The sequence below is a fragment of the Hipposideros armiger genome, unplaced genomic scaffold (genome assembly GCF_001890085.2).
Source record: "Hipposideros armiger isolate ML-2016 unplaced genomic scaffold, ASM189008v1 scaffold_1376, whole genome shotgun sequence".
Taxonomy (NCBI): Eukaryota; Metazoa; Chordata; class Mammalia; order Chiroptera; family Hipposideridae; genus Hipposideros; species Hipposideros armiger.
Window position 1 is genome coordinate 99,210 of NW_017732726.1, and position 17,971 is coordinate 117,180.

The 17,971-nt window shown below is 34.7% G+C and overlaps 1 protein-coding gene across 1 annotated transcript in view; it reads right to left on the reverse strand.

Annotated features, from left to right (window-relative positions):
* COL5A2 (collagen type V alpha 2 chain) overlaps window positions 1-17,971 on the reverse strand; it is a 149,546-nt gene that overhangs the window by 79,982 nt on the left and 51,593 nt on the right. Inside the window, exon 2 of the mRNA XM_019633699.1 lies at window positions 1,945-2,169. Coding sequence (XP_019489244.1) covers window positions 1,945-2,169 — 225 coding nt within the window. The remainder of the gene's footprint in view (window positions 1-1,944; window positions 2,170-17,971) is intronic.

Here is a 17,971-nt window from a genome sequence, read left to right on the forward strand (position 1 = left end):
TGATGGTTTTACTTCCTCTTTCCTTATTTCTAAACTTTTAACTCATTTTTTCTAATTGTTTGTTCATTCAATAATGTTAAATTGTTGTTGTGTTAATGAATATCCCTGTTCTATCTCTGAGCTTAGAGAGAATGTTTCTACTTTTAAACATCCTTTTTCTCTGATTTTCACAAGATTCTTTTTCCTTAAAGTTTAATAACTTTACTAAGGTCTGTATTGACTCTTCCAAGTCAACTTTTTCAGACATTTGCTTTGCCTTTTTAATATTAAAATTAAAGTTAATGTTACTTCAGAAAAGTTTTCTTGTATTATATTATTATATGTATGACATATCATTATTTGTTCTACTCCATTGCATATATTTCTTCTCTGAAGATTCTTCTTCAGGGCCATCCTTTACCTGTCTTCTATATCCATCATTTCCTTTCAAATCTTTTTAAATCTTTTTTCTTTTCTCATTACTATTTTTTATAGCCCTCACTGTATCAATTCTCCTTGTGCTCCTTTCTATTTCATCTTAATTTTCCTATGATAATTTTGGTTTTCCTTCTACTTCTTTCCTCATCATTACCTTTTAGGTGTGTTTATGTATATTTTAAATTTATGGTCTTCTTTCTCAATAAAGTAAAGAGGCAATTACTTTATTATTTTATTTAGTTTCTGGTGAAATGGTTATCAGAATTTTTATCTGTTCTGTGGTAATATATTTGTCGGTGCATTCTTTATCATGTAAATTTAACTAAACTCTCCTACTTTTTTTATAGTATCTTATAGTATCTTTGTGTCAATATGTTGTCAACTCTTTTTTTTAACTATTTATCTGGGAATGAATTGGGGTTTCCAAAGTTAGTTATTTGCAGGAGGTTGTGATTTTGCTTTGTTTTCGGTTTTGTTTTGTTTTGTTTCGTCACCATGTCCTAACGTAGTATTTATTTACCCCTACATGTTTAATTTTACTTCATTCCTTGGGACTCCTTTGCAGATTGCATCTGATTCAGGTAGCCCTTAGGTGTCTTGTTTTTAATTCTTCCCATTATAGCTCCCATATAAACATTGCTAAAAATTGAATTCAGGTATTTATTCAAGACATGTTTTACTATTGAATGATATACAAGAGGAGAATTGGTAAATTACTATCTGAAGTTTCCATGACTATAATGTTGAATGCTTCATATATTTGCTATTATTTGCAATGGAATTTGGGGGACAAATAAAGCCTTGACACTGTCTTGATAATCGTGTATACAAGCCTCTCTTCATGACTGCTAATAACCTAAAAGTTTAATATTAACCTTACCTTGTTCATTAAAACACATAAACTTGTTTCTCATATATGTAAGTCTCTTTAACATATGTAATCAAATACATAGTCTGTATTAAACACAAAAACTTTTATTCAAAAAAGTTTTAAAAACTAATAATTTATATCGTTGTTTTCTCCAGGAAATCCATTTCCTTCTCTTTCTTAACCAACATTAAAAGCATTCTGCATTTATGAGCTAATGTATTAGAGGGTGCTGTGACATTAAATTACATTGGAAATAATTATTCCATTCCCAAAGGCAAAGTTGGCAGCAGGGAAGATCTATGTGTTTTCTAGATCTCCTTTTAGAACATTAATGAACTTCACAGAAAACCGTCAAAAATCTTGGTGGCAATCAGCATGGATAGGGTAACAAATGACCATCTTAAGTGGTACAAGGAATTCTCAAATTAGACATCACCACTCAAAAGCCAAAAATGTCCCTGGTTTTCAAAAACGAAAGAAATCACTCTCTCCTCACTAATTTTAGACAAAGTGAGCGAGCAAAATCATTAACCCCAAAGACCACTGAATAGTGGCCTAATTATTCTTTTGAATTGTTGAATTCTGAGAGCAAAAACCACTGCAACTGTAAAGATGAGTCACTGGATCAATTCTGAGTTGGCTCTAAGCATTCTTACCAAAATTGGTATTGCCACCTCCAGTTGTATGTGGACAGACAGGACAGCATTCCCCAGAGGGAGTAATAGGGTCGGCACATTCGAGCACATCCTGGCACTGTATCTTGTCACAAAGAATGGCTCCATTGTCACAGACACAGATTTGGCAAGGGGCAGGTTTCCAAATGTCTCTGTTTAAGTACATCTGACCATTCTGAGTGCAGGCTATTTCTTCACCATATCCTTCTAGAATAAAAAGAAAAAAGGAGAAAAAAAGAAAAGTTAGAAATCTTTTGAAATTTCAGAATCTGGAAAATATTTAAGAAGGTGAATCAACTTGTGGGTTCTAAAAAATTCTGGGCTAAGCAGTAACCACCCAAGGATGCAAAACACAGATGAAATTACTTAATTTAGTATTTACATACAAAGCAATATGTAATTCATGATAAAATGATTATGATACTTATGTCCTAGTATTATAGGGGAAGAAAAAAAAAAAGTGTTCCAAAGTAGGTATATCTAAACAGAGAAACTTTCCCCCAAATATTTCATTTTGGAAAGTGTAAATAACCAAACGTGGAAAAATCAGTAAAGAGAGATAAAAATAAACCATGTGAAAACGGAGAGAAGAATAATAGGTCTAAAAAGAATATATAACTTCAGTGTTTGGTAAATGCTTTGGTACTTTCAGCTCACTAGAAACTTTAGATTAGTAAATCCCACAACAACAGAAGACATTATGTATTCAAGTACCATGAAGAAAAATTTAAAAAGATGTGTGTAGATTTATTAAAATTAGTTTTAAACATAAGGCAAAAAAAGAATAATTATGTCCCATTTCATGGAATAGATTTACATTAGACATCCTAAACTAAAGATGCTTGCTAAACAGCAAAGGAAATGCGAAGCTACACAGGTAATGCATGAATTATCTTTGCATCAAAATTAAGGAAAGACATGACCAAAACAAATGGTAAGCTATAACATAATATCTGCCAAATACTTTTCTATATTAAGATAAAAATTTAATGCAGATTTAGGTGATATATACACACACAATAATAGCAATTCTATTATACATTTACTATAAAATAAACACATATATTTCATCTTTGTGATTTTTAAGAAACAAAACTATAGTATTTTAAAACATAATCTAGGGGGGAGGGGGATAGTTACTCTGTGAGGGTGAAGAGGATAACTACTGCATTGTTCTGTACACCTGAAACTAACAATAAAACAAACAAACAAACAAAAAAACATAATGTAGATCACATCATCCTTGCTTAATTCCTTTAGGAGCTCCCCAACAACTGAAATTCTAAACTCCTCTTTAAAGCCCAACAGCCCTCCCCTCCTAGTCCTTGCGCAACTTCATCCCTTTGTTGCTACCTCTTTCCCTGATCTCACGTTCCCATAGCTCACTATTATGGTTTATTTAATTGTGACCTGCCCCCACAACTCTCTGAGCACACTTAAACAAAAGTAGGCTTCCTTTACCCAATGGATACGCTTCCCAAAACTCTTTACAAAACTCATTTATTCATCTATCCAATTATTCATTTTTTATTATATGTAAGGTACTTAAACAGTTCCTAAAATGTGAAGAGATAGGCAAAAATCACTGCCCTCATAAAATTTATCACAATTAGTATCGATTTATTTTTGTCTGCTTATTTCCTTATCTCCTCTACCAGACAGTAAACTCCATGAAAGTAAGGACTAGTGTGTCTTGTTCATCATGGTATTTCTCAGGCTTGACTCCATACTTTGCACAGAGCCAACATTCAACAGATACTTGTTCAATGGATGGATATGAATCAATGAATAAATGAACCTAAATTATGGTTCACTAACTTAATTGCACTAGCGTTAACATTGTACTTTACAAAAATTAAACTAAAAAATAAAAGATGCAAGATGCATTTGAAATTGGTTTATAAAAAAAATTATCATTTGTCAATAAACATACTCAAATCACAATACAGAACTACAGATGAAAATGATTTCAGTTTAGAATAAAGGCATTAACCCAAATATCCATCTTCCTAGCTTTAGAAAGTTTTACTTGGATAATACTCTTCTCACTGCTCTATGGAATACTTTGTTGCACATATTTAGTCTTTCATCACAGATATTTGGCAAATGGGAAATTGTTTTCAGAGCATGACACCACATCCTGGGTTCTGTGCTATTCATAAGAAGAGCACAAAATTTTTAATCTGTTTCATTTTCATTAAAATGATGTTTATCACATAATACATAACTACTCAATAAAACAACATTGGCTGTGTATACTATATACAGCTCTTTAAAATGCTATTATAGGCATTTTAAATCAAGAAGAAAATGGAATCTCCTGCTCTAATATGCTTTCTTGCAGGGTTGTTTTGAAAAACAAAATAGAAATTTGTATGTCAAATAAGCAGTGTTACTTTTAGATGAAAAATCACTTTGAAACAATGTCGTTCCATGATGAACATTTCTACAAAACACAACCTATATGGAAATGGACTTACATCCATAGTCCATTGAACAATTCCATTAAGTAAATAAATTAAAAATAGCCTTGTTCATTAAGTTTTATGATTGAGAAAGAAATATCCAATCACAAGCACTAAATACCATTGGCTGAAAATGAGATATGTCATAAATCCAATTAGATTTCTTCCACCTTCCCACACCCTGGAGGACAAAAGTGTTCACCCGTATTTACTAAGTATTAAGTGAGTATGTGCCCAGCACTGCATATGCAAAATATTGAAAGTATATGTGTTCTGTTCTCAAAAATATGTATTATCTTTGTGAAGAAGATTTCAACTGCACCAATAAAACAATTAGATATGTGGAAATAGAGAATATGAACAGCAATCAAATAATAAATAAGATGACATGCAATAGTTATCAATTAAATATCATTTAAATGTGTGAGAGACTCTTCAAGGGCAAGTTATCTCACTCTCTGCAGCTGCTTCAGGGCTGGATACATTCTCTCAGTCCTGTGTAAACTCACAGAAGGTCAGTTTCTCCCTGAAAGTCTAAGGCAGCATGACCTCAATCCAAGGAGCAAAGAAGCAGGCCACTGTATTACTTTCTTTAAATGACAGTGTTAAAAGTTAGTTTTATACTCTGAGTCATCACAGGTCCTTTTCCCTTGAGAATTTATAATTAAATTTAAGATGATGTGGCAAGTGAGCTGGAATGCTTTTAAATGGCAAGGAGATGAAAAACCACATTCGCTGCTAACCCCCGCCTTCTCTTCCCCAGCAGAAGAATTCGTGCACATCACAGAGGGCTCGAAAACCCAGTGAACTCTTATTGTTCATGTCTGAATGAAAGACGTGCACAAAGAAACACTGGGTAGAAAATACAGGGTGTCCTGCTACTGTCAGGTTTGTACATGGTAATTGTGCACCTTATGATTAGGTTGTCCCTGCTGTTTTCTTCCTAGATGTTTATTTAAAGGAAAAGAAAAGTAAAATAGAAAGCACAGTTGCAACCAATTTGCAGCAAAGTTGTTGTGACATAATTGTTTTATGAAGGACATGTTATAAAAAATAACTAAATAAGAATTTTCATACGACATTGAGAGATTCAATACCACCCTTCTGATTCCTCTGCCCAAATCATTAAACTAATGCAATCTGACACTAACACTTATCGAAGGCCTAAAACTTAAAAAAAAAATTATTGGTCTTCAAATGCGTGGGTAAACAAATATTTTGATAAAAACCTGAAAAAGAATTGTGAAACTACAATATTGTGAGACTTGTATTTTTGCCAGTTATGTTTCTTTAACTTTCCTAAAATTGAGGAGGACTGGTATATATCTGATAGTATTGCCCTTAATTTGTAATCTTCCATGGTGTGATAACTTCCAAAATGTTATCTTCCAAGCTATAGGATTCTTTTACCCTTACCAAATGTTCTAGCAAATTGAACCAATCCATTGTGAAGTCACTGTAAAACGTCTTGGCACCAATATCTTAGAGAGAAGAGATGTATTTTTATTTGACCACATTTTATTTGACAGTAACTCAATCGTCCTGTGTTTCTCAAACATCCTTATAGATTTGTTTTTCATCAAGCTTATGCGCTTTTACATTTAGTTCTGAGAATTCAATTCATAATCACTAGATGGCAGACCAAATCCATCATCTTAGAATAACAGACAATCAGAAACCCAATCCTCAAAACAGCTGCTTGACAATGATGGATCCTAGGTCTATGTTTCTTTATATCATTACACTCGTGCAAAAAAAGCCTGCATAGAAATGACCATATTGAAACCCTTTTCAAGAGATATGATTCTATTTGTATATTACATCATGGGGGGGTCTATCTAAGGAAGTTGAAAAATATATTAAATAAAAGTCCTTAAGTCTAAGTTGGACATTCCCTAGACATTAACTGAAGTTCTTCCTTGCAGACAATGAGGGCTCATTGTCACAACAATTTTAAGTTTCCTATTCAGACAACTGTTTGTTCAGATCATTTTTCCCCACTGGACTGTGAACACCTTGGGAACCAGACATGAGTTCATCTCAGTAACCTTTACACTCAGTGTCATAAATATATTTGCTGCATGGATGAATATGTGAGTAATGAGGGAAGGAAGAAACTGGTTCACTGATGCACTTATTTAAAAAATAGCACATGAGGGCCGGCCGAGTGGCTGAGTTGGTTAAGAGCTCGCTCAAGAGTGCAAGCTCTGAGCAACTGCAGTTCAATTCCCAGTCTGAGCTGAGCTGCCACTAAGCTGCCAACAGGTGGCAGGATGGCTCAGCTAAAATAAATAAATACATAAGTACATAAATACATAAATACATAAATAAAAAATAAAAATAAATAGCACATGAAGCTCTCTTTCTTCCTTCCCTAAACTTCCCAGAGGAGGTGTGCACTTAGGACACCTGATTTAAATGAAGGGAAACGGGTCACTTGCTGGTTCCTGCCAAGTATGTCCCTGACATCTAGGCCTCTGTATGGCCAGAAAGGAAGATACGTCCATCACAGCAGCTCCTATCTTGGAACATTTTCAGCAACTTAAGGCAGACCTTCAGCCTTCCTGACCCAGCTGGCCCCGGTCACTTCTGGGACTGTGAAGGTCCGGGCTAACGTTATTTAAAATTTTTCTAACTAAAAGTCTTGGAAGGGCTAGACTCGTGGCACTGTCAGCTGGCATCCTCCCAAAGTGAGCAGAGAATGCCTATGGGACAAGGGAGGCAGCGCAGAGCAGCCCCACGTGTCCCTCTGGACCAAACCACAGATGCTGCCTTTACCAAAGCACAGCATAACCCCAGGTGCTGGATTCAGGTCCACAGAATCTTCCAAGGAAACCCCTCCCTTCCTTCTGTTTATCACCATAAGAGAGAGACAAGGAAGTCAGAGTATTCATTTCTTCTTTTAGAGCCTTTGGTGTAACTGCCAACAATTCCACAGTCATCATTTCTCTTTCCGTATCTAACCCCCAACATTGAAAAAATGAGGTACATATGAAGTCACCAGGATAGCTGAATGGAATCTGTTATGTACTCTGACAGTATTTTTCCACCTCAGCCTCCAGGTCTGTAAGAGGGTGGGTAGGGAGGTGAGGACGGATCAGGCCTATAGAATTTTGCATCTTTTACTCTTCAGTTCACCTATAGACTTTCACTTTCCAGTAAGCCCTCCAAATCCTTTTGTACGATGGTTACCCAGATCAATTACTTTTCTGGTGCCCTCCTACTGTCTTGTATTGCACCAACTGAACAAGAGTAGGCATTCAACAATTATTTGAGCTGAGTTTAATTTCTATTGTACTAAGGACAATCACAGTTTACATTCTAAAGCAATATAATAATTACTTTTGAAAACTTATCTTGAAATCCGAGAAGGTAAAAAAAAAAAGACAACTCATACCCAGTATTTCAGTGGAGCACACACATAAAATGAGATTAGACGAACTGTGTAGAAGGTGGTTAGTTTCTTCAATGCAGCCATTAAACATTTCTCAATCCACACACAAAGGCATTTCAGTTAACTAGCAGAACTGCTGTTTTTGCTTTACTTAAAATGGAAAAATTAGAAAGGAAAATCTCTCATATTAGGTACTACTTAAATTTCTTTCCATGTATCATTGGGAAATCTAAATGATTGTGGCCAAAATGTGAAACTAAAATGACACATAATGCACATGCAATGCTCATCTACAGTTTTGTCTGGAAAATCCACTTTCAGCCTGCTAATGCATTTGACATAGATTTTTTTTTTCTCCAAACGCATGTCTCAAACTATTGAATAGCTGTAAAAGCACCACAAAGAGAGTCAGGGCTGTCTTATATTGAACATTGCAAATCCTAGTCTATTCTCAAATGTGTTAATCCTCAGTGAGTAAGTTAAGTAGAACCTGTGCTATGCCACATGTGCCTGCCTACCTACATGCAGGTTTTGAACTGTTTTGGATGAAGTTGCTCTACTTAATCTCTCCCCAGTGTGATACTGCCTGAAACAAAGAGGAGAGCCAAAAATCTACCCAGCTATTTCCCTTTCAAATGGGTGGGTGATACCATGGCTTTTATGTGGTCTGAAGATAGATTAAGTAAGTAACATAGTCTGAGCAATATATAGAACCCAAGTTCCAGATTTCCTTCATCTACTTTAAGTAAGTCTTAGCTCAAATGTCACCTTCTCCATGAAGCCTACTCTGACCACCTCGAAAAACTGAAAATTACCAAATACACTTACACAAACCCCTGTCAGTTTCAGTCAACCAATTCCTGCTGTTTTGTTTCTTTAATGTAGTACTTGCCACTTTAAAGCCCATTATTGTATTTATTATGTCTATTGTCTCCCCATGATTGAATTAAAGCATTATAAGGACAGATATAATTTATTCTGGGTTGTTCACTGATATATGTATCGTGATATCTTTGAGTAGTGTCAGGATCATCGTAGATGCCCAATAAATATTTGTTGAATTAATTTTTTCAATATTAGTTGTTTGCGTTAGGAGCTTTAGTTGGTGGAGTTGTTTTATAGTACTCTATAGTATATAAAAAAGGAACCAATTATAAGAGTGCCAAGGAAGAGTTCTAGACTGTAAATGGAAAATTATTTGCTTTGATCCTACAGTTATTATATAACTTTGAGAATAAGCCAATTTTTTTGCTGCTATTCAAATATGGGCCATAGTTATATAGATTTAAAATACCTGGCATTGTGTCTCACAAAGTATTAATGTTATTTATTCCAGATAGTATATCCCGAAAAGAATATATATTTTTATTCATTCTATTAAATGAGTTATTTTTTATATTATAAAACAACATTCAGTATGGAATACTCAGATGGGTATAAAATTAAATATTTACTATGATAAGACTTTTTTAAAATCAATTCAACTTCATATCTTATGATTTCTTTGCAGCTTCATTTTGCTTTCTTTTTCTATCTTCCCTGATACAAAAGAATATTTAGGCCTCTAGGGAAAATACTGACATTGTAGTCAGTTTAATTCTACTAATTCTTTATTGACTTATTCTTTATTCACTGCCCTGGCCCTGACCAAGTTGAAATTTATTTTACAATTAACTAAACACCCCAAAGTCCACAATGGCTCTTTGTTCCCATTCATTAACTACCAAAGATTCTAAAATATTTTGAAGTATCTAAAGGGGACTTGAAGGGGTTGAACTATGAGTATTACCTGTGGAGCCCACTTCTGGAGGCAAGTGGGCATTACATCCTGAAGGCATAATTTCTAAGTTTAACCACCTGGATATATTTAGAGGCTTGAACTAATACCCACAACACCTGATTTTGTCCTGATCTACCTCGATTTAATTTATGTCTATTTTGTAACTATTATAAATTAGAAGGTGATTTCACTGAAGAAGAAAATGAAAATGCATGTGACCCTTCTTTCTGGCATTCCCTACTAAATCACTTCCAGGGCAGGTAATAAGACTAAACGCCATTGTTTCAGAATTGAAAACCATTTCTTTATCTTCATGTTCAGCTTATCTTTCTTTTATAATACACATTATTCATGATTGTATAAAAGTCACCTTATTCATTGCCATTTTAGGATCAAGCCTCAAAATGCACAGGATCTCAACACCAGACAAAGCCACAATTATATGCAGGAAGAGAAAGAAGCTGTTGCCTTTACTGGGAAGTTATATTAACAACTTTCTAGATGCATAGAAAAGCTATTCATTGGGAAATTTCTGTGCTTGTAGGGAGAACAGTAGAGAAGAAAAGGCAAAGATAGAAGCAGGAGGAAGATGAGGAGGGGAAACGCGGGAAAAAAGAAAGAGGAAGGATGGGAAGCTGAGAAGGCCAACAACCAAGACAATCATTTTTATCTTCTGTACACCTTTACTGCATCGAGAAGGAAGGTTTGCTACTTTTTTTAGCAAACTACAGAACTAAACTAGGGGTATTTCATTATCCTGTGAATAGGTAAGAAAAATACAAAAATTAAATCTAAGATTTTTAACCTGTAAATTCTTGTGCTTCTGAGAAATTTTCCTTAATAAGTAAATGAATGGCAATCAAATTAAAAAACCTTTACAATATTTCTTAGAGGGCCAGATGGACTCATGTCCTGTTGGGGAGACCACTTCATAGTCGGTGTAGAGGCCTGACCATCACACTGTATTTCTGAAGCTGATGTTGAATAAGATTGTATGTCAACTACAATTATATATACATGTAGTCTAGGGACGTGGAGTACAGAGGGGGAATGGAATCAATGGAATTGTAGTAGATAAGCATGATATCAGGGGTGGGAGGGCAATACATGGGGGGAGGAGGGTTGTTACTTTGTGAGGGTGAAAAGGATAACTATTGATTGTTCTGTACACCTGAAACTAACAATAAAAAAACAAAAAACCCTTACATAGAGGAAATATGAATATAGACAAGCTTTACTGGAATTTCAAAAGCTCTAAATTATTAATAATTATTTAATATTATTCCTTTTTGTTTTGTTTAAATTCTAAATTTTTTCATTACTGTTTAATTTATATTTTAATTTCTTAAAACATGGTGATTATGAAGAAAATACCTATAAAGGAAAAGAACACTCATTATTTTCTTAAGGTATCCATGGGAAAGTTTAGAGTTTTCAAAAATTTCAAATTACTTGTCCAATCCCAAGTAGGTATGGAACACTTATTTTGTGCTAGACACAATGGTTAGCAGGTGTTGAGATCAGAGGAGACAAATGTAGAATATTCTTTGCTAAACTGTGGAGTATAAAATTTAGGTTGGATGAAAAACAGATTAACTGGGTTTTTTGCTTTGGTAAAGGAAAAGTGTGCCTCAGTTTCTCTACTTATTAACATATATAAAAAAATATGGGCCTTTACTTCCAGGTAAAATGAAATATTCTAGGATACCACAAATAAATTTTCCTTAAATTGCTGCTGAAAGTTAATCCAAATAAATTAGCCAACCTGGCAAAAGGACTGGAGGCATTATTTAATCCATTTAGTCAATATTTATTTACCCAGCAAATTTTATTGAATAGTTGTCTAGTACAAGAGCATATTTTGGATCATGGAACGAGATGTTTGGAGTCCAGCTTCCTTGCCAAAAACAATCAAAATATACAGAAGCTGCAGCAGGTAGTGAAAATTTCTTGTGGGAGAAAAAATAAGTTTGCACATATATGTACTTCATTCTGAAAAATTTGCGTACCCATTGAAATTTTATAAACTCAATTGTATTTTCTCATTAACCTATAGAGTCCTGGGCCCTTTTGAATTGTTGGTACTTATCCTGGAAATCTTCTTCTGTTTTGAGAGGTCATTGCCTAACACTATTTATTTTAATTAACTAAAATGAAGTCTCAGGAACATCAACTTGAGGGTTTTCTAGAATCTCACACAAAAACAACCTTCAATCATCGTGGAGGCGGCGGGAAGTTATGTTTATAAAAGCAACTTTAAATAAGCTAGGCGTAAAAGAAATACAGAATTCCGATGGCATTAAATCAAAAGTAGACCGATCACCTATTTGACTGTCCTTCAGTGAACTATTTGGTAATAAAACGTATTTCAGACACTAGGGCAGTCTGACCGCATATCAGTGGGAAAGTAGAAAGCCGCAGGCACACACCATCCAGTGAGCCCCCACAGTATAGCCGCCATACAGCTAATGAATGCCATAGTTTCAAGATCCCTGCATGGGTTTCAGGATTCCTTGGATGTTTCCTTCCAATATCTTTGTCATTAAGAATGGTTTCAAATTATAAAGTAAATGCACTTACTTTTGAAGCAAACATCAAAATAACACAATGTATGCTTTTTAATAATATAGTTTATTTCACTACTATTTTCTGTTACCTTGGGAATACGGAGGTAAGGTAATGAATTCCTCCCCATCCTTAAGAAGTTCACAGACTTGTGAAAGAACCAATCTAGCAACAGACTAATAGAACACAGTTTTTTAAGTATAAAACTAGAGGCAAACCAGGTTGTTGGGGGATTACTTAAGAAGTGCACTTCGCCTAGGCTGGAGAAGTTTATGTAAAAGTCAAAAAAGTTCTGTGATTCAAGTTCTGTAATTTCCTTATTTCCTTTTCTTTATTTTAATACTTTTTTAGTTTCTTTTATGTGAAAAAAACTAAGATCCAAAGTGGTTTCTTCCAAAAACTCACTTCCAAGCTGTATAATATTGTCACTCCTGGCTCAACGCTGGTAATTGGCAATGGACTCCTTCTTTCTGCCAACTGGCCAGAATGGATCTGAAGGAGCATGGGCACTTCCTCTCACTCATTACTTCCTATTTTCCTTTCTTTGCCATCTTTTCTCTGGCCTGAGCATGAAACAACAACACTCTTGTTTCTAAATCTCCTGGTGCTTCCACAGGTAGGTGCCTTAGAGGGGAGGAGGGGTGCCAACCAACAGCACAGAAGCCAGGACACTGGCGCACAGCAACATGGGAGGAATCAGTTGCCTCCAATGACTAAGTCTGGCAACATTGTGATGAATTATAAATGAGTTTTTCCAGGTCCAATTCCACAGCCATTTGGAAATTTAGCAAAGTCAAATTTAAATACCATTTTTCAAATTTAGATACACAATTCCAGATCATACTGCCTTGACATTTTGGGAAGTCAAAAATAGTTGTATTGTATAATGTCTAGTTTGAAAGACAATGAGTTTTGTCTAGGGATGCTACTTCATAATTTAGAACACAGTGTGAAATAAGGTATCAAATACTTGTGCTAGAGTTCACTTATTTAATACTTAGCAAATCCATTCATTTTTATTTTCACAGACTATTGAAGTATTTATCAAGGGTCTATTCTTTGTTTGACTACATCCTATGCCAGGGAAATACAAAAGTAAAAGACAAACAAGCTACTCCAGAAGAGCTTTTAATTGAGGAAATAAGACTATAAGTTTACAAAATCATGCTTTTAACAAATATTTACTAAGGACTATCTAAATATAAAGTATCTTCTATCTAGTGATTTCTCCAATGACCACAATTAGTCAAGGCAGCAAATGGTTTAAGTAAGATGCTATGTTTGAGGAATTATACATGCAAAATCAGAACAGATGGGATCACTATGAGCTGAACTTATCTGAGGAGAGGTGAATAGAAGGGGGTTCTAAAGCAGGCCTTGAAAAATGCAAGATATTTGAGATGGTGGAGGCATGGAAGGCTGACTGAGAAGGGGGTTGGGGGGGGAACCACCTAAAAGAGGCAATGGAGAGAAGGGCAAACATGTCCTATCAGGAGAGAACAGTTCAATTTATTACAGAAAAGAAGGTGATGTGAATTCTTGGTAAGAGTGATGCCTCTTCCTCTAGCAGGATTTCCTGACTTGCCCCTTTCCCATATATCATTTGGTCACTCTTTTCACTGTGCTCTGATCTCACCTTGTCCATTCACCTAGCAAAATACCTGCAATAGTTTATAAAACTTCCTTGTTTGTTTACTTGTCAACGCTACCAGGCTACACATTTCGCGAGGGTGAAAAACATTTAATTTCTCTCTGTGTTGTGATTGGAGAATAGTACCTGACATGTAGAAACTGTCCAATAAATGCTTGTTGGGTCAATGAACAAATAGGAGAATGTAGAAGTAGCTTTCAGGAATATTAATCTAACAACAGAACTGAAAATGAATTGGAAGCAGATGAGACTTAAAGCCACTAGTTAAAAATGTTCCACTGTAGTTAGGAGAAATAGTTGTTCTAAGGATGAAGAAAGGGGAGTAAATCCATGAGACACCAGATAGAAAATAGGCAGGGTTTGATTAACTGTGGAAGGGATAAGATTTAGCAAAATTAAAAAACAACTTCCAAGGTTCAGGAATGAATGGAGAAAGTAATGTTTATTAATGTGGTTCGGGGTTTGGATTGTGTCCCCCCCAAAAGATATGTTGACCTTATTTGGAAATAAGTCCTCTGAAGATGTAATTACCTAAGATGAGGTCATACTAGAGTAGGGTGGACCTTAATCCAATATGACTGGTGTCCTTTTAAGGGGAAGAGAAGACACGAAGAGACATAGACACGTGTGATGGAGGCAGAGACTGAAGTGCTACAGCTGCAAACCAAGGAAAGTCGAGGGCTGCTGGCGACCACCAGAAGCTAGGAAGAGGCCAGGAAGGATTCTCTCTCTACAGCTTCAGAGAGCAGGGCCCTGCCAACAACTTGATTTTCGACTTCTAGTCTCCAGAATTGGGAGACAATACCTTTCTATTGTTTTAAGCCACTCAGTTTGTCATACTTTGTGAAACAGCAGCCCGGGGTAACTAATACAGATATCTACAGCATAGGAGAAAGGTCTAGACACTGTGTGAAACATAAGTCTGAAGAGAGAAATAAATAAATTTGATTGAAAAAATTCTAAATCCTATTTAAGGCATATTGGGATGAATAGTAAGGATGAACAACCCAGTATAAACATTAATAGCTACCATGTATTGTGTTGCAAGAGCTATGTTAAGTGCCTTATGAAAATTTTATACTTAATCCTTACAGCCAACCTGGTAGAGGCTTACAGTCAATGAAGACCACAAAGTTATTGAGTGGCAGAGCCAATATTTTAACAACCACACATTCTTAACTACTACATTCTAAGTTAGATAATTGGATTGCTACTTTAGAAAGAGAATAAAGACAATTTGTATAAATAAAATTCTAAATTCACACTCTACATGTAAATTTTGAATAGAGACTAATAAACACACAGCCCATATAGGAAAGATGAAAAGTAACAGGAGTTACTTTTAAGGATTAACTTAAATGGATTAACTTAAAAGGATAAAAAAAGAGTAAAGCATGTTGTAGTTTAGAGGTAAGAAACAGGGAGATTACGATGGATTTTTGAAAAAATGAATTTGTTATCAAAGGGAAGCAAGTGAAAAATACTAAGAATGTGAACTCCATTCTTTCTTTCTATTCTGCTCCCAACTGTAAATGGTCAGTATTTCATTTCCTGATGCTATGCCTGTGTCGCCACCAAATGTTACCATCCTAATATCCTGTGAAATTTCCCCTCGCTTTTCTGAGGCTTCACAGGATATTGATGGAGAAAAACTATCTTCACGACACCAATAAGCCTTTAGGAATTTTGATGAGTAAGGATAGCAAATGATTGCATACCAGCTATTATTCAGTTCTTTTTTGGATTGGTTTATAGAGCACAGGAAATGAAATTTTTCTGCAGAAAATTCTGCTTACATTATATAAATGTGCAAACAATATGCTGTATTCTATCTATTTAAACTAAAGAGGTGATGCTGGAAAAGCCATTAGAGTAAAAGTCAATAAAACTCAGCATTGAAAAATACTACTTAAAGGTAACTATCAACCACTTTCTTTTTAAATTACCTCTTATTCAGGTCTTCATTTCCTTTCATTTTTCTGAAGTCCGAACTAGTCTTTACGAAAGCTCTTAACTGTTGTGTTTTTTTTTAAATTTAATCTTCTGTTAAGAGTTTTGAAAATAAAAACTTCCTCCAAGGACCAAGTTACAACTTCAATTTTTTCCTGTTTGGTTACCATTGGCACTGTTTGGTTCAGTGCCAATCGATTTGACTGGCAATAACCATTAGAAATAAAAAGAAATAATAGAATGAATGTGATTGCTCATTTTGTTTTATAATAATAAAAGAGGGCATATGATCTAATAAAAAAACTTAAACCTGACCCATCTGCATATTTATTTAATGAAAGATAATTGGGTGGATTTACATATTCTTATGATGTTAATGGAAAATAGTCATTAAGAGTTATTTAATGGAACACTGTTGACTAAATATTAAGTATAAAGGCTGATGGGATTTATCGTGAGCTCAGCCAGACTTTTCATGACTGAAATATATTAGCAAGTGAGATGATCAGGTGGCCTGGATACAAAACAGAAACTTAAAATATATGTCTCCACCAGTACAAATTCCCCTGGAGTTGAACAGGTTCAGCCATAGGGGGACAAAGCCATGCATAGCATCTGAGTTGCTAAACAGAACAGTAGATTTAGAGGCATTATTTTATGCCCATCTACATTTACCAATGACTTCTCTGGGAGTTAGGAATTCTAAAGCATAGACAAAATCATTCTCAATATCTACATAAAATTGCATATATAGCATTCATATATTCAATATTATTCTACTTCATCTCATAAAATTAGGGGAAGTTTTTGTTTTGGTTTTTTTTATTCCTTACAACTCACCAGGTTTTGGATTCCTTTAACTGTCTATAGAGTGAGTGAAGAGTTTACCCAGAACTTATAGGACTATGAAATATGCATTAATAGCCTTCTCTCAGCCATGACTTTGTGCCACTTTATGCCAACCCATATATGATGAATTATAAACTCCACTACTTAGAGTGTTGCAAAGATGTCAGAAACTTAAAAAAAATGATTCTTAAATGGGAACTAGATTATACTTAACATTATTTGGGATTAATTTAGTGTTATAATCATTCAGTTTGTCGATCTTAAGAGTTAAATAATTTAAAACATTAGTAAAGGAAAAAAAGACAATAAGGCAGCAACAAGTGTCTTATCTGAAGTCGGTGGATGTGGATTCTTTACAATGGGAATATTTTGTGAGATGGAAAGGGACTATGGCAAGTTTCCTTCAATTGTGATTACTAACATTTAATTAATACTTCCTATTTTTGAAGTATGTTAATATTTAAGTGTTTTATTATCAAAAGAAAGTATTTCTCTTTCCCAATAGGTAAAAAAGGATTTATAAAGTTTTATTTCTTTTTATGTTATTAAACAAGGTGAATTTTAAAAAAAGTGATATGCACTTAGAGTACAGTAAGTGGAACATTCTGCAGAATTTCTTAGGAGGAAAAGGAAATCAGCTCTTAGGCAATTATACTAAAATGTCAAAAAGCCCTAGAGCTCAGGAAGAATAAGTTAGTTTCTTAGTAAAACATGCAAATAAAATGCAGACACTTCTCGACTTAGGATGGGTTATGTCCCCAGAAACCCATCGTAAGTTGGAATTGTCTTAAGTCAAAAATGTATTTAACACACTTAACCTACTGAACATCATAGCTTAGTGTGGTGTACCTTAAATATGTTCAAGACACAATAAACAGGTCCAAAATGCACTGGCAAGACAACAAGTTAGTGGAGAATGTTGTTTATTTTCCATGATGATTGCATGGCTGACTGGGAGCTGTGGCTTGCCCTGCTGCCCAGCATCATGAGAGAGTATCACGCTGCATATCACTAGCATGGGAAAAGATCAATACATATCCCTTTCATAAAATGGTAAGGTTGAAGAACCGTAAATCGAACCATGTAAGTCAGGGACTGTTCATCATGTAAATCGAATCTAAATTCCCCTACAGATGTAGCATTGTAATAATAATTTTTAAAAAAGCATTCTAAACCAAAAACCTAACAACAACAATAACAAAAATGACCATATTTTATATATATATATATATATATATATATATATATATATATATATATGTGTGCTATGTAGGGGCCTTGAAAAGGTCTTGGCAGGGTTAAGGAACAATTTGGGGTCTCTAAAGAAATATCCACAGAAATACTCCAAGAAACAC